We start from the raw sequence: 20,185 nt of genomic DNA on the forward strand, positions 1-20,185 counted from the left end.
TGTTGAATTGTCGAGGCTGCATCTGAGACGACAATATTTAAATTGTTTGTGTTTTAAAGCTTAGTCACGGGTTTGGGAGTACTGTATATAAGAGGATTTATTGGTTTTCAGACAAACAACGCACATCTCCTGACCCATCCCACTACAGTAAAACACTTCTTCTGCTTTTCTTTCTAACAATTAAAAATGGTAAGTACTATTAAAATCTCTGAGATTGAGCAGTAATATTAATATTAATCTGTTTCGAGAATTAATATATACTTAGGCCACTGTATATTGTAACTTGTGTAAAACTGCAAATCAGATAGGGATCGAGTCTTTCTTTTCTAACTGACGTCATAGGAGACAATAGTGTGTTACCAAATTGTTACTAGACCATCGGTAGACTTGTTTTTATTAAGTTGCCACCAACCCACCACCGACATCGTACAGCCAGGATTTTAAATCGCTATAACAATAAATATTAACCTATATTTTCAGTCGACAGAATTAAAAGTATGTACAGTTGATCCTGAGCTATTGGCGGACTTGAACAAGCTCCGTTTCACTAAGGAATCAGTTAATATGTGTATGATATGTAAGTTGCAAGTTGTATATTGTTTGGAGGAAAAAAGTATAGTTCAGTTTTAAACCGTACTGTAATTGAATAATGGCTAAAAACAGTTTTTATTACCTTTTTATTTTTCAGTAAAAATAGAAGTGGATACACAAACGATAAAAAAAGAAAAGACATTTGAGGTAAACTGAATATGTTGTGATCAGAGTGGAACATTGCAATGAATTGGATCTGTATTGCTCTGTATCTCCACATACTATCTATTTCCGAAGTATTATAGGAATATTTGGTAATACAGCATGTGGTGCCTTGGTGCCTGTAGGCCTATCATGTAAAGTTAGGTTACCACTAGATACATGTGAAACACATGTGATGTTGTATTACCAAACATTCCTATGATACTTCGGAGAAAGATAGATACAGTACCGATAATCGGGTGCAATAATATCACGATACTATATTATTGTAGTGTTTTATTATTTTTTTCAGGATGTGTCACCGGAAGATATCCACAAGGAATTACCAGCAGAAGAACCTAGATATGTTGTATACAAATACACTATGAGTCATGAGGATGGCAGAATTTCTTACCCCTTGATATTCAGCTTTATTAGTCCTTCTGGTAAACTTGTATACTGCCTAAATTCTATAATGACTAAAACTTGGTTCCGACTAGCTACGCAACGTAATGCCCTTCCAATAATTGTGTTTTCCCCGCCTGCGTGAAATCAAACCTGTGATGTTTGCTGTACTGGTTGCGTCGTCGGTTCCCACTTGTGATTACACAATACAACACTTTGCGTCATTACGGCGTGGCGTTGCGTTCTAGTGGGAATCACGCTTTACATAGGCCTATACAATCTAGATAATTTTACAGAATTTAGAAATTAAATGTTCATTCATTTTATATGCTATGCCAACAGGTTGCAAACCAGAGCTTCAGATGATGTATGCAGGATCTAAACATAGTATGGTGAATGCAGGTGGCTTTACAAAGGTTAGCATTATTAAGTGTGGTTCCCACTAGAACGCAACGAAGGCCTAACGCAGCGACGTTTCGAAGCAAAGTGCTGTATTGCGTAGTCACAAGTGGGAACCGACGACGACGCAATAGTGCTGCAAACATCGCAGGTTTGATTTCACGCAGGCGGGGAAAACACAATTACAAACGCAATGATTGGAAGGGCATTTCCTTAAAGCTTGCTTCCCACTAGAACGTAACGCAAGGACGTAAACGCAACGCAAGCGTTTTAACCAATGGCAAGCGAAGTTATAGACAGTTAGTAATCACAAGCGAATAAGCCATCGCTTGTGATTGGTCAATTCACTTGCGTTGCGTTACGTCCTTGTGTTGCGTCGCTAGTGGGAACCACGCTTAAGTTGCGTAGATTGCGTTACGTTGCGTCGCTAGTGGGAACCAAGCATTAAGCTCTATATTGTCTAATTAGTTTGACAAAAATGGATGTACCCAAATACGGTAGTGATATCCCCAAATATGGTAATTGTTATGACAACTGTTTTTACCAATAATACAAATACCGATTTCGATAAGCAATAATAAAGCATGGATCCCACTAGAACGCAACGCAACCCAGCGACGTATCGCAGGTTTGATTTCACGCAGGAGGCGAGGACAAACACAATTATTAGAAATGCATTTTCTTACGTTGCGTAGGTTGCGTCGCTAGTGGGAACCAAGCTTTAGGCCAATTAACACAGACGAGCGGTAACTGATATAGAATCTGTGTTCTTCATGACCATTTACACACAACGTGGAGCGGACGGGTTCAGGATAGATCGCACAGATTCTACGTGGGCCGGGACAAGCTACACGGTTTCCGCTCACCGTTACCGCTCGTCTGTGTACGTAAATTTGCCTTTATAGGTATATTATATTGCGCGAGTTTAATAGATAAACTAAAAAACTACATTGTAAATGTAATAAAGAAGTCATTTATATCAAATAGCAACATTTGGTTAAATCTGTAATCATTGTTGTTTATAGGTGTTTGATCTCCGATGTATTGAAGAAATCACCGAAGAATGGTTGTTGAAGCAGCTCAAATAATCTTGTTACAAATCTCTCATGAACGACCGACGCCAAACTGGTCTCCATCTCCACTAAAGCTTGGTTCCTACCAGAGCGTAACGCAAGGACGTAAACGCAACGCAAGCGTTTTAACCAATGACAAGCGAAGTTATAGACAGTTAGCAACATCGCTTGTGATTGGTCAATTCACTGGCGTTGCGTTACGTCCTTGTGTTGCGTCGCTAGTGGGAACCACGCTTTAAGAAGATTGGTTCCCGTATTACGCAACGCAAGTAATTTGACCAATCACGACCCGATGGATCATCATGATTGGTCAAATTATACTTGCGTTGCGAGTACGTCCTTGCCTACGTCTGAAGTGGGAGAAGCTTAAGGGACAGTAGCGGGATTTTTGAAGTGAGATTATTTTGAGGTGGTTAGGAAACCTTATCTAGATCAATAGAATGCATTACAAATGAAACCCAAGTACTTTTCTCACGATTATCATTCAATATATACGCTTATAATAACTTAACCCTAACAGGTACGTAGGCCTACTACTAAGAATATATTTTGCGACGACTTTTAGGAACTCCGTTAATTATGTTTAGAATTTAAAATCTTGGATAATAGGCTTACTAATAAATGAATTCGATAAAGAAAGGATATATTTAGTGTTTTTGTTCTGCATTATGTTTAAGGCCGTGTTTCCGCAGCCAAAACAAAATTATCTGTTAATTTTTACTCGGGGTACCCGAGTCTAGGACTCGCTCATCTTCTTCTTCTTCCATCTGGACATTATTGAGCCAACTTTCGCATTTATCCGATAATTATCCCATTTGTATGAGATAATTATCGGTTAATTTTTCCCAACTGGAATTGGTTAGGATGTCTTCATGAACAAAATATCTCAACTTAAATAATGTGTCTACTTTTTTTTTTGCATCTTGACAAACTATGAATATGATTTCCATGAAAGAAATTGATCACATTTTACTGCAACAAACAAGACTTTTTTAGGCCTACATTTTTTTCATTATACAGAGGTGCAATTTTGTTTAAAATGTTTCTTCTGTTTTAAAAAGTATACAGATAGTTAATTATTAATATATATTTGATATCTTATGTGGGTTCATCCCACTTTTATTTCCATACATTACGGTATGTTCCCATTTCTTTACATATTTTTTTTTCTAAACACATTTTCATTTCAATACACTATATATATATTGTTTTCATCATCTGTCTACGTACACTTTTTTTTAAAGAGTTTTGTTCATTTGTTTAATTATTAATAATTAATAGTTAACGACCTCAATCGTTGTCATGCAATCTCCTGTACTTTTGTCTGTGATGCTGCCTCTGATACAACAATATTCAACATTTAAACTGCTATGTTTTAAGCTGTATGTATGACGATTTTTGGACGAGCAGAAGATTTTAGACAAACTGACCCTTTTCAAAACAAAACTTCTTTCTCGACTTTCTAATGGTAAGTTCAAGTTGTACTGTTATAATGTGTGCATCATACGTCTGGTTTCGAGAATCAGCTGTATAACTGTTGATAGGGAGTGAGTGGCCAAGCGGTTAAGACAGTGGAACCGTAATTACGTAGCCATAACATCAGCAGGGGTTCGAGACTCACTCACTCCATGGTTCTGGTGGTAGAACGAGTCTTCTCGGATAAGGACTATAAACTGTAGGTCCAGTGTACACATCTAGCTCGTGTGCACTTTAAAAAACCTAGTACATCTTTCGAGACGAGTAGGGGGTTACCCCGGTGTATTAGTACATTACAGCCACTGATCACCAACTGGGCCCTCTGGGAGACCAGTCTTTGACTGAAGAGGTTACCCAGTATAAATATATATTCAATCAATCAATCAATCAATCAATCAATTGTATTGTAACTAGACCATGGCTGCAGTCGCGTGCGCAAATTTGAGTTAGTGTTTACCGACCGACCAACCGACATAGTGAGCTGTAGAGCACGCGATTAAAAATTAAATAGGACCGAGCTCGAATCCTATGATCTGACCATGGCGTTAAATTAGTACCTCCATGATCTGATACTACGATATCTAATTACCATCGAGTTGAGTTTGAGTATTATAAGGACCAAACCCACCACAACTGACATCGTACAATTATTAGTATTGTGCATTTTAAAGATTTATATCGTTAACAATGAAATATTAACCTTTATTTTCAGGCGACAGTAAACGTATGTACAATTGGTTCTGAGGTATTAGCGGACTTGAACAAGTTCCGTATGAACGTAAAAGCTATCAATCCATGTATGATATGTAAGTAGTAAGTTTTGTGTTGAGAAAATGAGAGGAGACAATAGTTTAAGCTTGGTTCCCACTAGATACGCAACGTAACGCAACCTACAGCTTGGTTCCCACTAGAACGTAACGCAAGGACGTAAAAGCAACGCAAGCGTTTTAACCAATGTAAAGCGAAGTTATAGACAGTTAGCAATCACAAGCGAATAAGCCATCGCTTGTGATTGGTCAATTCACTTGCGTTGCGTTACGTCCTTGCGTTGCGTCGCTAGTGGGAACCACGCTTACGCAACGTAAGAAAATGCCCTTCCACTAATCGTGTTTTCCCCCGCCTACGTGAAATCAAATCTGTGATGTTTGCAGCACTGTTGCGTCTTTGGTTCCCACTTGTGATTACGCAATGCAGCACTTTGCGTCGATACGTCGCTGCGTTGCGTTCTAGTGGGAACCACCAGTTTTAAACATTATACAGTGATGTTGAATGTGGCTAAAAACAGTTTTTATCATTAATGATCTTTGGGTTTTTTTCTAGTAAAAATAGAAATGGATACACTAGCGTTAAAGACAGACAAGACGCTTGAGGTAAAAATGAAATCTCGTTAATATTTTTTTCGTAGAGATCAAAGATGAAAATGCAACTACAGTATTTGTCCGGGTGGTAGTTGTCCTAGAGGGGTGGTTGTCCGGGGGGGGGGGGGGATAGTTGTCCTAGAGAGTAATTGTCCTATGGGCCGTAATTGTCCTAGTTATGGGGTGATTGTCCTTAGGGCTAGTTGTCCAGGGGTGGTTGTCCGGATACACTATATCACCGTACGGTGTGCTCAGTTACCAATTTGCAGCAATTTCACTATCCTCGTTGTATTTTTTTAGGATGTGTTACCGGAAAACATACACAAGGAATTACGTACAAATGAACCCAGATATATTGTCTACAATTACAAGTTCAGCCGTGACGATGGAAGAGTTACATACCCTGTGATATTCGTATTTATTAGTCCTGCTGGTAATACTGGCTAAATATTAATTTTTTATATTTTTTCAAATTATTTTTTAAATATTATTATTGAATTTCATATAACAACATAGAATTATTTTATTAATAATTAATTTATTTATCATTGATTGTTCATTCATTTTATATGCCAACAGATTGCAAACCAGAGCTTCAGATGACTGTATATAAGAGGATTTATTTGTTTTCAGACAAACAACGCACATCTCCTGACCCATCCCACTACAGTAAAACACTTCTTCTGCTTTTCTTTCTAACAATTAAAAATGGTAAGTACTATTAAAATCTCTGAGATTGAGCAGTAATATTAATATTAATCTGTTTCGAGAATTAATATATACTTAGGCCACTGTATATTGTAACTTGTGTAAAACTGCAAATCAGATAGGGATCGAGTCTTTCTTTTCTAACTGACGTCGTAGGAGACAAGAGCGTGTTACCAAATTGTTACTAGTAGACCATCGTTAGACTGTCTTTATTGAATTGACCAACCCACCACCGACATTGAGCAGCCATATTCTTCATTCACGATTTTAAATCAGTATAACAATTAAATATTAACCTTTATTTTCAGTCAACAGATTTAAAAATATGTACAATTGATCCTGAGCTATTAGCGGACTTGAAGAAGTTCCGTTTCACTAAGGAATCAGTTAATATGTGTATGATATGTAAGTTGCAAGTGGTATATTGTTTGGAGGAAAAAAGTATAGTTCAGTTTTAGACCGTACTGTAATTGAATATGGCTAAAAACAGTTTTTATTACCTTTTTATTTTTCAGTAAAAATAGAAGTGGATACACAAACGATAAAGAAAGAAAAGACATTTGAGGTAAACTGAATATGTTGTGATCAGAGTGGAACATTGCAATGAATTGGATGACTATACAATATCCCAGTGCTCTGTATCTCCACATACTATCTATTTCCGAAGTATTATAGGAATATTTGGTAATACAGCATGCATCACATGTGGTGCCTGTAGGCCTATCATGTAAAGTTAGGTTACTAATAGATACATGTGAAACACATGTGATGTTCTATTTTTACTGCTGCAAACATCACAGATTTGATTTCACGTAGGCGGGGGAAAACACGATTAGTGGAAGGGCATTTTCTTACGTTGCGTAAGCGTGGTTCCCACTAGCGATGTAACGCAAGGACGTAAAAGCAACGCAAGCGTTTTAACCAATGAAAAGCGAAGTTATAGACAGTTAGCAATCACAAGCGAATAAGCCATCGCTTGTGATTGGTCAATTGACTTGCGTTGCGTCGCTAGTGGGAACCACGCTTACGCAACGTAAGAAAATGCCCTTCCACTAATCGTGTTTTCCCCCGCCTACGTGAAATCAAATCTGTGATGTTTGCAGCAGTAAAAATAGAAATGGATACACTAGCGTTAAAGACAGATAAGACGCTTGAAGTAAAAATGAAATCTCGTTAATATTTTTTTCGTAGAGATCAAAGAGGAAAATGCAACTACAGTATTTTTCCGGGTGGTAGTTGTCCTAGAGGGGTGGTTGTCCGTGGGGATAGTTGTCCTAGAGAGTAATTGTCCTATGGGCCGTAATTGTCCTTAGGGCTAGTTGTCCAGGGGTGGTTGTCCGGATACACTATATCACGGTACGGTGTGCTCAGTTACCAATTTGCAGCAATTTCACTATCCTCGTTGTATTTTTTTAGGATGTGTTACCGGAAAACATACACAAGGAATTACGTACAAATGAACCCAGATATATTGTCTACAATTACAAGTTCAGCCGTGACGATGGAAGAGTTACATACCCTGTGATTTTCATATTTATTAGTCCTGCTGGTAATACTGGCTAAATATTAATATTTTATATTTTTTTAAATTATTTTTTAAATATTATTATTGAATTTCATATTACAACATAGACTTGTTTTATTAATAATTAATTTATTTATCATTCATTGTTCATTCATTTTATATGCCAACAGATTGCAAACCAGAGCTTCAGATGCTGTATGCAGGCTCTAAACTAAGTGTTGTTAACGCGTGTGGCATTTCAAAGGTTAGCATTGTTAATATATAAAAACACATTTTTTTGTCCCGATTGCGGAGAGCGGCTGTTTTCACCTATCAAATCTAAAGCGTGGTTCCCACTAGCGACGCAGCGTAACGCAACACAATGACGTACGGTATTGACGCAAAGTGCTGTAGCCTATTGCCTAATCAGAGTGGGAACAGACGACTGCACAAATTGCATGTTTGATTTCAAGCAGGCGGGGACAAACACAACTATTGGAAGGGCATTTTCTTACGTTGCGTAGGTTGCGTTACGTTGGGTCAACAACAGGAACAAGATAGCAATAAAAACTGTTTATTTTAATTAAATTGCATTGATTTAATAAACTAAAAAACTACATTGTTAATATAAAAACGATGTCATTTGGTTAAATTATGTCTTCATTGTTTGTTATAGACGCTTGAGCTCCGATCTGTAGAAGAATTCACTGAAGAATGGTTGAAGAAAAAGCTTAATGAAATGAAATAATGAAAGTATTAATTATCGTCGTATGAAATTGAAAATATATTGAATGAGAAACAATTGAGAAACGAGATACAATAAAAAATATTGCACATTTATAATGTCAAAATATTGAATAAAAAAATACAATGATCATGGTAACAAGTTTGTTTACATAATCGCATTTTATTTTCTATTTATTATTAAATCAGTAAAACTGATACATCCGATGTTATGTCCTGTCGTCAGCACGTGTGTTTGTTTTTAAATGTGCCGGCAATCAGGTCACAGGTCAAAGTCACTCGTGCGTGTTAATTTAGACAGTACACTTTTGTCACTTCCTGGTTTTGTATTTTTAGTTCAATCCTTGATCGCCGCCCAATATAAATTTCTTCTTTCCCCTTTTAACTTTAAAAAAAATGGTAAGTTGGGATCGTTGTACTAGGGGCCTAGTTTTAGGGCCGATCGAGTATCTTTCTCAGCTTTGATTATGTCCTTTTAATAGACCTAGCCTAGATATGTGAAGGCTCGACCGTCTCAGTGACTGTTAGGCCTAGTAGTATTGTCTGTCGGAATTTGATATAGTCAATGGGCAGTTCATAGAGGTATAAAACAGTTGAGTTCCTTATCCTAACTCCATGCTAAACAGTATCACGGCAGCTGTTTATTGAATTTATAGAGAAGTTTTGGGTACTAACTGGGTTTTAATATTCATATGATTTGGTGTTACTAACATTAACAAACAATGAACATGCTTATTAATTATAGAGTAATTATACCGTTGGCATTAATAATGAAATATTAATTATTATAACCTATTTATTTTCAGTCGTCCGAACTTAAAGTATGTGAAATTGATTCCGAGTTATTAGAGAACGTGAAAACGTTACGTCTCAAAAAAAACCCAAATAATGAATGTATGATATGTAAGTATACTACGATCGAGTATTAGAAAATAGTTCAGTTTTAGAGACATGTCATGTATACTATGCTAATCCTATATAGTGTTGAATGTGGCTAAAAACTACTGATTTTTGTTTTTCAGTAAAAATAGAAGTGGGTACACAAACTGTAAAGATTGATGAAACATTTGAGGTAAAATCTGATTACAAATAATGTAAAATGAATGACCCAATAATGTATAATGACCCAATAATGTATAATGACCCAATAATGTATAATGTCCCAATAATGTATAATGACAAAATAATGTATACAATTGTAATTGAGTGCAATAGTACTGTATATGAACACTGCTTTATTTGACTATTTTCAGCAATTTATTAACTTATCATCATGTTTGTTTGTTTTCAGGATGTGTTACCAGAAGATATACAGGAGGAATTACCAGCTCATCAACCTAGATATGTTGTGTACAGCTACAAATTGAAACACGACGATGGCAGAATTTCCTACCCCTTTATATTCATATTCATTAGTCCTTCAGGTAAACTACCTACCTACTACTATGTGTTTGACGTTGAATTATTAATCGTGAGATCGTGGTCCAATTCAACTCTGCCGCATTGCTTGTATCCTTAGACAAGACACTTTTCTTACATTTGCCCCTCTCCACCCAGGTGTATAAAATGGGTACTAGTTAGATTAAGACATAACTTTGTACCGATTACTAGCTGCTGCATTATTTTGGGAATAATTTTGATTTATACATTGTATATTGCATATTGAAATATATTCTATTTGGCAGGTGGTAAACCAGAGCTTCAAATGATGTATGCAGGATCTAAACTAAGCATTGTAAACGCGTGTGGCTTTACGAAGGTTAGCATTGTCAAGATTATGTAAAACAGACATTTTTCCTTCCATGATTTACAGTGTTAAAGTGATAAAATAGCAGCATATGTGTACAAACACTTTCTTCATCTACTGCTTTTGTTTGTTATAGGTGTTTGAGCTGCGATCTGTGGAAGAATTCACCGAAGAATGGTTGAAGAAAAAGCTTAGTTTCTTCCGATAATCTACTATAACACCTCTGGCACAGGTCACAACGAGAGAAACCGCGGACGCTAAACTTTATAATGAAAGGGATGGTCAATACAATACAGATGACTGAAGGGTTTTTAGTAGTAGTAGTGTGTTGCTGAGATTACATTTTGTCAGAGTTACCGGTTACCTAGCAAATAAAAAGATGCTGGTGAGAAATAAGTATCATACCATTAATATATAACATAACATCCTCTTAAAAGTACATTAATATAATTGGGAAAATAAAATGAATACCTATAATTATGCTTCAAATAAGTAGGTCATTTATTTGCCCTGACCTTTTTAGAGGAGGCACCCTAAAGTAGCATGTGATAGTAATTTAAGAAATAGTGGTAATTTTATCTATTTGATTTTTGTAGTTAATTTTTTTGTACTGTTTATTAATTAGCTTTGTTTTTTATATAACAATGAAGAAGAGCGCAACAACATACTCTCTGTCCACTTTTGGTCAAATTTTATTTGTTAAAGATAATTTTTTATTGAAATCTTATTTTTAAAATTGATGTTCGCAATACAGTTATTACTGTACTATGCATTTTAAAGTCATAAACACAGTGCCTTACAAACTTACTAAAGAAGGTTGGACATTCCTCTAAAATAAAAGAGAATTTGTATTTGTGTTATATATTTGTTATGAAAGCCATTGGCAGATGTGGGACATTGAAGTTTTGTAATCACTGAGCTTAAAAATTGTAAAATGAAGTACTTATTCCAATGTTTTATATTTTTGCATTTTTTACTGGTATTTAAATCTCCCCTTGGATATTCCTACTGTATCAATAAACTCACAATAGGTACATTCGTTTTTGTACTAACCCTCACTTCTAAAACAAAGCTTTAAACAACCATAAAACTACTTTTAAAGTTCTGTAGAAGGTAATACATTGATAAAATGTCACTGTAAACATCAGGGATTTCATCACAATTTCAAATCATATAATTAGTGGTATATGTTGTGGTACATGTTTTGGTACATGTTTTGGTACATTCCTTTGTTGGTCTCAGGAATTATGCATTATTATTTTATGCATTATTATTTATCAGGTCCTTTGTTGGTCTTAAGCTCTGTCTACACTATCAAACTTTATGTGTCAAAAAAATGTGATGTGCCCATATATGGACATGATGATGTCATATCACTACCATATTTAAGCATAGCACTACCATATATGGGTACATCAAACTTTTTTGACACATAAAGTTTGATAGTGTAGACAGAGCTTAATGCATTATTATTTTTAATGGGTGGGGCTGTTGGCGCACTTTACGGTATTAACTCTACTGAAAACTAGACTCTGACAATCAAACTTTCTGGAAAATAAGCGCTAAAGAACCGTGCGTGTTTGATTCATTAAATAATTAAGTAATTTTTGTGTACTAATTATATGTATAATATATATATTAATATCTATATTAATTTTGCATGGATTGTTGTACAGTTAAGAAGCTTACTAAGACAATCATTTTTCATTTAAAGATATATTGTCCCCTAAAAATTAAATTTTTGTTGAATATGCCATTTTAATGTCGCATAATAGTTATTCACTTTGACCAAAAACTGGATCGAAAAACGAAATTAATTAAAATTAATGTTTCTTTTGTTTTCTTTTTTTAAGTAAAATAATTATTTTTGTTACGTTTTTTCCTTTGGTTTATTAAAACTGCAAAATGTCTGATTTTATTTCCATGTTTTTGAAGGACAATATATCTTTAACTATTGAAAACAAAAAAATTTGTGTGCTTTTTTTTTTAGTTTGAGTAGTAGAGGTTTATGTGAGCAGAAGATTTTGTTGATGTTATTCAAAACTCAATATAATAACTATTAAATTATAGTCGATCATGAAATAAATTAACACAAATTTAAAAAGACGGTCTTAATTTCATTTTGTAACAGAACAGTAACATTTATTCCTAAAAATACATTACACTATTTCAGATTATAACATACCCACGACTAAATTTTAATATTTTAGACTAAAGCTCTGTCTACACTATCAAACTTTGTGACAAAAAATTTGATGTGCCCATATATGGACATATTTGGGAAAACACTTTTTTTTGTAAACTAGTTTGATAGTGTAGACAGAGCTTTACACAGTATTATTTATGGCAGTTCTCAATATTCTGCTCAATGATAAAGAGAGAAAAAAGAAAGTAAAGAGAAGATATTTGCACCACAACTTTTGATCAAATCTATCTATATTACCATTTTAAGTGAAAATAAAACAAATTACAGTAGGAACCCTCCTTCAGGACACCCCTTCTAAATGAACGAATGGCAATATATGTTATAACACTACGGCCAACCCCTATTCAGGAGACAACAAATTAAATGTACATTTTGTAAGTCACAAAAATACAATCCCTTTAGCTGTGGACCTACTTATATGTTGTGGCCAACCTAATTTGAACACATGAAAATTGCTTGAAAACAACACAATCTACTATTACAATACAGTATGCCTACTTTTCTGGTATCAATTTTCATTATTAAAAAAACATCAAATTTACCACCATATAAATATCATAGCCACTAGAGAAAGATCGTATTTTTACACCACGAAACAATACACAAACATTTTGGGTTTCAGGACTGTTGGTAGGCGACGGGAGGAAGATGAAGGGGGAAATGTAATGCTGCCATATTTTACAAAGCTACAAAAAATAATTCATACAAGGAGAAGGTAATTGACCCATACGCACCATCTAGCTCACTCTGCTGCACCTATGTATTTGTGGGTTGCATAGTTTTAAAAGGGGGTAGAACGTAAATGTCAAATTATAATGTATGCATATGATGGAGGTGGATGAAGACTACTGAAGGTAGTATAGAATGACTTAAGTATATACTAGTACACAGATGCACTAAACACAAAAGCACGAACAGATTTAGATTAAATACAATATGAAACTTGATATTATCATGTGTGTGGTCAATGAGTTACATCAAGTTTGTGACACTAATCGGGGGCCCAGGGCAAACCATTATTCAAGGCACACAACCCTACTGAATGTGAACCCATTGTTCATTGTACTTTAATGCTCCATTGTGACCTATATTGTAGTATGTCTTTTGACCAACTCGCTTTCATTGCATCCCAGTGGTAAACAAGCTAAATCCCTCTCTTTGGAATAAAAAAAAAAGCTGTTGGTAAAAAATGTTAAAGCTGGTACAAAAATGTAAAAAAAAAAAATTTAATGGAATAAAGATTTTCATCACAAAATCAATAAAGTTGCTGCATAGAAAATAAAAAAATATTTATTTCTCTACAAACTACAGTATTGCCAATAAAAAATACTGCATTGACAAACGTAATAATATTACGAATGTTAACACAATATAGGTTCTGCCAAAGTAACTGGATACTCCTATTAAGGAGACACTTAACATATAAAATAAACGAGAAACACACTAGAACCTCTTCTTTATGACATCATATTAAGTGACGTAACACAGGGAACAAAGGCCTCTTGTTAAGCACTCCTATGGGCCCTTCAACGCTAGGTAATTTCATTGGGCTGCTCATATTCTGAGGCCCCTTGGTTTAGCCAGCAAGCGCTCATAGCCGTTATGCCAGTGACCCTATTCAGAGGACACCCCTAGACACTTTCCTGTGAAATGTGGGGTTCTAGTATATGTTTAAACACTCCTATTCAGGGGACACCCCTAGGGAACATTTTCTTGGATGTCCCTACAATTACGGTTCTATTGTATTTCACTAGCAATGTTGACTACAGTACAATTTGCTATAACTCATCCCATAAACTAATTAAGTATGCTTCCCATATGAACTACTCAATTCTATATCTAATTCTTTTTTTACTGTAAAGAGAACATGTTATAAAAAAAGCCCATTTCTGGTGGAAAATTAGCCTCCGTCAAGACTGCCAATATTGATTTGTACAGTTTGAATGTTACAAAACGTTGCCTAAACGTGTGGTAACTTCTGGAGTTTGATGAATAGTTAGCCTCCGTGAAGCCACCTCAATTATTAAGATGACACCAACACATAAATCATACTGAAAAAAAATAGATAAAAAATAAATAATTTGATGTATTGAAAACAAAAGGCAATATAATCTACAGTACCTACTATTAAACAAAATATGAATCTAGCCCTTTTTACTCGGGGTACCCGAGTCTAGGACTCTCTCATCTTCTCCTCCATCAGACACTATTGAGTAAAAAGTGCGATTTATAAAGTACTATTCCTCCCTTATTCGTTGTAGTATTGAGCAGGGATTTGGCATGAATATACCACAGGGACATGTCCTAAAAGCTATAGAGCCGGATTTTTAAATTTCAAACTGGATGCAGCCATATGACGTCTCGAAGATGGTACCATACACAGTAGCCGTATAAACTATTTGGTAGCGAGGTTATTGATGTGTATGTGACATCACATCCCGTCTTATGACGTCATTACAGCTTCTTTTGCTGTATCCCGAGTATCACACATTCGTGCCTGTTATGTTTATGTATATATTTTGTTCATTGTATAAGTTTTATTGAGTACCGTGATTGTAATTTTTGAAGTGGAGCAAGCGCAACCTATTTTAAATCTACCTTTTTTATGGTTGTTTTTTTTCTTTTGTGTGGTTGGTGAAATACATGAATACTAGTACTGTATATTATATGAAAACATTAACAAAAACAGCAAGGAGTATAAATAAAACAAATACCTGTACAAATAGTAAAAGAAAGATAGAAGATAAAAGGCTAATTTAATCCATCCTTCTTTCATGCACCTGGACAGGCTATCTGCATTCATTATTGTGGTAGGATCATACAGGCCAGGCCCTGACATCACAGGACGATTTGCATATCTAAAAACAATAAAAATATTGCATTTTTATACTGTTGAAATGAAAAGCAACATAAATATCACACCCACAATCCCATTTTTAAAACCAAGTGTTATGTGCCCAAATATGGTAGTGATATACCCAAATATGGTAGTGATATGACATCATCATGTCATCAATACATGGGCACATCACATCAAGTTTGATAGTGTAGACAGAGCTTTATTAATTACCTGTAGATGTGATACGCAACCAAGGGAATATTTAATAGTACAGTAAGAACTTGAAATGCACAAAAGAATAAGATGGTGTACAGTAGGTGAATGAAGTACTCTGGTAAAACCAACTGAAAGAGAAAAAATAACAATCAATAAGCCACAGTGAAAATAAACAAGAACCATCTACAAAGGTGGTCTAATGGTAAGACATCCATCTGAATATCAAGCATGTGAGAGGTACAATTCTTAAATGAGTCAGGGTTTTTTTCTAGAGCGACCCAACCAATAAGGTACGTTGTGTGTTACCAAGGTAAGGGTTGGTCGGAAAATGGAAATTTCAGGTATACAGCGTCTTTTTTGGTTAATAATTGTAATAATTAAATAGGTATTAAAATTAACTTTAGGGTGGGTCGGGTGGAAGAATTTACTTTCAATGTGCGTGTCCTTCTCGCACACCTTAGCCAGCAAAGTGATACGTTTTTGATCTTGCATATTTAAAAAACAATTTCTGTTATAATATATAATGAAAAAAATACAGCTGCGTAGTACATACAGGATTCAAACTGTTACACTGATCAATTGGATTTTTGTAATCAGTCTTGAGTTCATCAAATGCAATTATCTATAAAAAAAAAAGATAAGAAATTCATTTAACAATACATTATTTAATATTAAGGAGTAGCCTAGGCCTAGGCTATACACATCATAAAATAGCATAGCCTTGAACTGTATAAAACTAAAGGCCTGTTTACACCTAAAATATATAAATGGAATGTGCCAGTGCAATTCGATTCAATTTTATTCGAGCACATAAATAACAATACAATAATGGACGGTTGTAATATAAACTTAAAAGTAAAAAACAAAGCTCAGGATGACCCAATAAAACCTTACGGTTTATTTACGTGGGGGTCCTATAACAAAAAATTACCGGTACACTCCATAACATTTAAAATACATTAAGACATGATGTACTAAAATAAACTACCTTAAATAAATACATGAATACTTTTAAAATTTAGTTAAATACACTATTACTATAAAACTAGAAATAGGCCTATAATAAAATCAATTTAAAATTAACAGAAATATTAGATAAAATAAGATATTTTAAAAACTACTTTAGCTTTAAAATACTTTACAATTGAGTTAAATACTTTAAAATATGTAAAATATGTACGGTAAAATATTAAAATACTGATACTAATTTAATTTACCCCACCCAGTATGCAAACTGGATTTGGTCGCTAAGTGTAATTTAACTTGATGTTTAAATCTATGTGTAGACTAGTTGAAGACTTAATAGTATTTATTAAAATAATAAAGCAACGGCAACGCCCACCACTCCACTGAGCGTATGTAACTAGCCTTTTATAGCTAGGCTAGTACTACTACTACTAGTTACTACACACACAAAAGCAAGACAAGAGCCTGACTGAGATGGTTAACCTGTTGTTGTGAGTGAGGCTTGGCTAGCGTAACCTACCTAGGCCTAGAGGCTAGTTTAGTTAGACCCAGCCTAGGCCTACCCTACCCTACCTACTAGAGGCCTCTAACTAGCTAGGTAGGTAGGCCTAGCTAGCTAGGCCTAGTTACATGCCTGTCGATTTCTATACCTGAAATATACATGTATTTTAATAAATAGCACAACAATGAGTAATATATAAAATACTTACATGAAATATTGCAAAAAATATAAGAACAGCTGATAAAATCATTGCAAAAAGGTAGCAAAACGCAGCAAATGTGAAAGCCATGATTAATTTTTTTCGCCAAGTTACAAAACGATGTACCGCCCTCAACAAATCAAAATAGTATTAGGCTCTCTTGTCCAGCCTCGCGACGCGAAAACAACAACTTCCACGACGACAGCAATCTTTTTGTAGAAAAATCCTTTACATTTTTTTAAATTTTAGTGTATAAAATGAATAAAAGTCGACTTTGAAAATGGTTTCAGGCGAAATATTTACCTACGTTCTCACTCTAATTGACAGCACGGTTTTACTTTTTCTTGCTGTTTATTTTGTATCCTTTTTAACTGTCAATTCGTTAGGCCTCGATTCTCATGGGAAAAGAGGTAATTGTTGGCCACGACTTTTTGCAGGGAATTGTGAGCTCAGCCTTCTCCACAACCAGGCCTAGAGAGGGGCCTAGCCATAAAAGTTTTATTAAAATTTATTTAATAATTTGAACAGTTTTATTTAGTTTATAATACACTAACCTAGGCCTAGTTAGTAAAACTACAGTAGTTGGATGTAACATGCTTGGCCCTAGTTAGTTGACCAAAGAGTTAATAATAATAATAATTAATAATATGGCCAATGGCAATGGCCTAGGCCTTAGCCCTAATAAATAATGTTAATACAGTATTAAGTATTATTTTAGATTAAAAATGCATTGATTATTTTCCAATTAGACAAGTAGATTATCACATTATCTGATTTAGAATCAGATTATTTAAATGCACAATCATGCTGTTCTAAATTAAATACAGTAAGTATTTTAATTAAATGTTGTAATTAGATATTATAATTAAGAATGTATATAAATATTATTGAATGTGTTTGGCACCACATGGCAAGTATATATTAATATCCATATCATGCTGTTTTTGTGCATAAATTAATATTTAATCATCAAATCTTAAAATTCTTGTATGATTTGCATTTTTATTGCCAAATTTGAACGCAAATAGCACAAAAAATCTTAATTGCAAAAAAAAGATGTTTGTAATTTTATAAAACTTTAACCTATATTGATATTTGTGTAATCCATTTTTCTTTTAAGTGGGTAATACCCGAGATGCTGGCCAGTCTCGCTGCAACTCTACTGCTTCTATTTAATTTTCATTGGTTTTTGTTCCTGTATAATATACCACTATCCGGATTCTTAGCTTACAGGTAATAAGCTCTGTCTACACAAAAAGTTATGATATTCCCAAATATGGTAGTGGATACCCAAATATGGTAGTGATATGACATCATCGTGTCCATGGTCACATCAAGCATTACTACTAGTTTACATTTGATATGTAACGATTCTGTGTAACACCCTTATAAGGAGGACATATTGGGACCCAATTTGTTTTTCTGGAAGGTGTCCCCTGAAGAATTACACCCCCCCTCTGAATAGGTGTATTCCAAAGGAGGTTCTATCTACTGTTAAACCCGTTCTGTTTGTATTTGTAGGTATTTAAATATTCCAGCTGGTAATTTTGGTATGTTTGATCCCACTGAAATTCACAATCGAGGCTACTTAAAGGGTTACATGAAAGAAACAATGGCAAAGATGGGCTTTCACCTAATTAGCTTTTTTATTTATTTATATTGGTAAGTATTTTATTTCTTTAGGCAATGTGGCCGAGGATTACCAATAGTAAATTAATCACATTCCTATCAGATAGGTGGTTTAGGGCTGGGTTCAAACTAGGACACATTTGCCTTACCATTGGTGATAAACTATCTATCTGATTTTCACTGCTGTATCTCCGCAATTGGCGAGTTACTCGCTATTGGATGCATATGAAAAAAAAAGCGCCCTCGAGAAAATTTACTTTTGTGAGATTTTTCCGAGTACGGAACAGCATGGAACATTGTACTGTTCACTTATTTACCTCCGCCAAGGAGGTATATGTAATCGGTAGCGTGTGTGTGTTTGTTTGTTAGCAGGATTACTCAAAAAGTAATTACAAGATCTTTACCAAAATGAATAGACAGATAGATATGTGGTCAAGGACCATTCCATTAACTTTTGGGACCATTTGGGACCACAGTCCCAATTCTGGACCACTTTTTAGTATACTTTTTTAGACCTGCTAGTGTTAAAAGATAGGACAGAATTTTTCAAAAGCCGGCGAGCAGTCTTTTCTCGAGAACTACCTGTCCAAAAAACTTCATTTTTGAACAAGAGGCAAGAGTTATAATTTGTGATTTGTAATTTAAAAACATAATTTGCTTTAATGTGCACGTTTTTTTATGCGAGTAGTTTAAAAAACCTATTTCTTTTCAAATTCACTCGTTTGATTTTCGCGTTGCTGTTCTATTGTTAGTCAACTGAAGCTATTGTTAATTACCATTACCCCAAACTCGCATACACATGCTTGTAGTGACATTAGTCTAAATCACAAACAGCATTAAAACACACACAAATATATATATATTTCTTTTTTACCGGAGAAATCTTATGTAGGAGAATTTTACAGTAGGCGGAGGTATGCCCTCTCGGAGTGGCTTTCTAGTTGGTGAATGTGGTTAGACGAATTTGAGATATGCATGCCTGTGCTCCAATACATGGAAAATACCAAACAGTAGCATTATTAATAGATTTCTTAATTTATTTTTTTTCAGTTTGATTTCAACATTAATCAATGGATGATATCTGAACGGGAGACACTTTTGGCCCAAAATGTCAAATTCCTGGAAATTCCTACAAATATTGCTATCTTTCTACTGTATTATCACCTTATTTGGCAATAAATTACCATGATTGAATAGAAAATTGCAAAACAATGTATATATCTTGTTATCTTACGATTAATTTGTTTGGTAAGCATTAAACATGTGCAGTATTTTACTGTTCATTTGGAGATAAATTACTGTATCAACTTTTGTTTTATTTCTGGGAAAATTTTTCTGGTTTCTGGTTTTCTAACAAGGCATCTCTTCATTAACATTTACGAAGAGGAAAAATAACATGATTTTTTTTAAAATTATGAATATTCCATCTGTATGTTCTATTGCCTTAACTCCTTTATCTGTACATGCATGTCAACAACAACA

General features: G+C 34.6%; 5 protein-coding genes across 6 annotated transcripts in view; 4 read left to right on the top strand and 1 right to left on the bottom strand.

Annotated features, from left to right (window-relative positions):
* Positions 1 to 54: 54 nt before the first annotated feature.
* LOC140061125 (glia maturation factor gamma-like) lies at positions 55 to 3,248 on the top strand. Its single transcript, XM_072107579.1, has 6 exons — positions 55 to 189; positions 481 to 577; positions 689 to 738; positions 1,046 to 1,178; positions 1,480 to 1,553; positions 2,562 to 3,248. Exons 1-6 carry the CDS (start codon positions 187 to 189, stop codon positions 2,622 to 2,624), a joined length of 420 nt encoding a protein of 139 aa, XP_071963680.1. The 5' UTR covers positions 55 to 186; the 3' UTR covers positions 2,625 to 3,248.
* A 2,429-nt stretch (positions 3,249 to 5,677) lies between these two features.
* LOC140061001 (glia maturation factor gamma-like) lies at positions 5,678 to 8,492 on the top strand. Its single transcript, XM_072107389.1, has 7 exons — positions 5,678 to 5,876; positions 6,023 to 6,154; positions 6,460 to 6,556; positions 6,667 to 6,716; positions 7,568 to 7,700; positions 7,847 to 7,920; positions 8,332 to 8,492. Exons 2-7 carry the CDS (start codon positions 6,152 to 6,154, stop codon positions 8,401 to 8,403), a joined length of 429 nt encoding a protein of 142 aa, XP_071963490.1. The 5' UTR covers positions 5,678 to 5,876; positions 6,023 to 6,151; the 3' UTR covers positions 8,404 to 8,492.
* Positions 8,493 to 8,665: 173 nt separating this feature from the next.
* The window catches only part of LOC140060999 (glia maturation factor gamma-like), a 133,808-nt gene continuing 122,288 nt past the window's right edge, over positions 8,666 to 20,185 (top strand). The window contains exons 1-6 of one of the 2 annotated variants that reach the window (XR_011847386.1): positions 8,666 to 8,798; positions 9,206 to 9,302; positions 9,422 to 9,471; positions 9,691 to 9,823; positions 10,085 to 10,158; positions 10,283 to 11,359. Coding sequence is in view for 1 of the 2 variants with exons in the window: in XM_072107386.1 (XP_071963487.1) it covers positions 8,796 to 8,798; positions 9,206 to 9,302; positions 9,422 to 9,471; positions 9,691 to 9,823; positions 10,085 to 10,158; positions 10,283 to 10,354 (429 nt within the window). In the remaining variant the exon portion in view is untranslated. Of the gene's footprint in view, positions 8,799 to 9,205; positions 9,303 to 9,421; positions 9,472 to 9,690; positions 9,824 to 10,084; positions 10,159 to 10,282; positions 12,170 to 20,185 lie in introns of those variants that run through there. The other variant, XM_072107386.1, reaches the window with a different exon arrangement.
* LOC140060998 (protein cornichon homolog 1-like) lies at positions 12,264 to 17,256 on the bottom strand. The gene is made up of 5 exons (XM_072107385.1): positions 17,084 to 17,256; positions 15,961 to 16,029; positions 15,423 to 15,535; positions 15,067 to 15,210; positions 12,264 to 14,403 (listed from the first exon to the last, which is right to left on the bottom strand). Exons 1-5 carry the CDS (start codon positions 17,162 to 17,164, stop codon positions 14,376 to 14,378), a joined length of 435 nt encoding a protein of 144 aa, XP_071963486.1. The 5' UTR covers positions 17,165 to 17,256; the 3' UTR covers positions 12,264 to 14,375.
* LOC140061000 (protein cornichon homolog 4-like) lies at positions 17,249 to 19,998 on the top strand. The gene is made up of 5 exons (XM_072107387.1): positions 17,249 to 17,432; positions 17,832 to 17,900; positions 18,195 to 18,307; positions 18,596 to 18,736; positions 19,754 to 19,998. Exons 1-5 carry the CDS (start codon positions 17,355 to 17,357, stop codon positions 19,779 to 19,781), a joined length of 429 nt encoding a protein of 142 aa, XP_071963488.1. The 5' UTR covers positions 17,249 to 17,354; the 3' UTR covers positions 19,782 to 19,998.

This window comes from Antedon mediterranea, chromosome 10, assembly GCF_964355755.1.
Source record: "Antedon mediterranea chromosome 10, ecAntMedi1.1, whole genome shotgun sequence".
Taxonomy (NCBI): Eukaryota; Metazoa; Echinodermata; class Crinoidea; order Comatulida; family Antedonidae; genus Antedon; species Antedon mediterranea.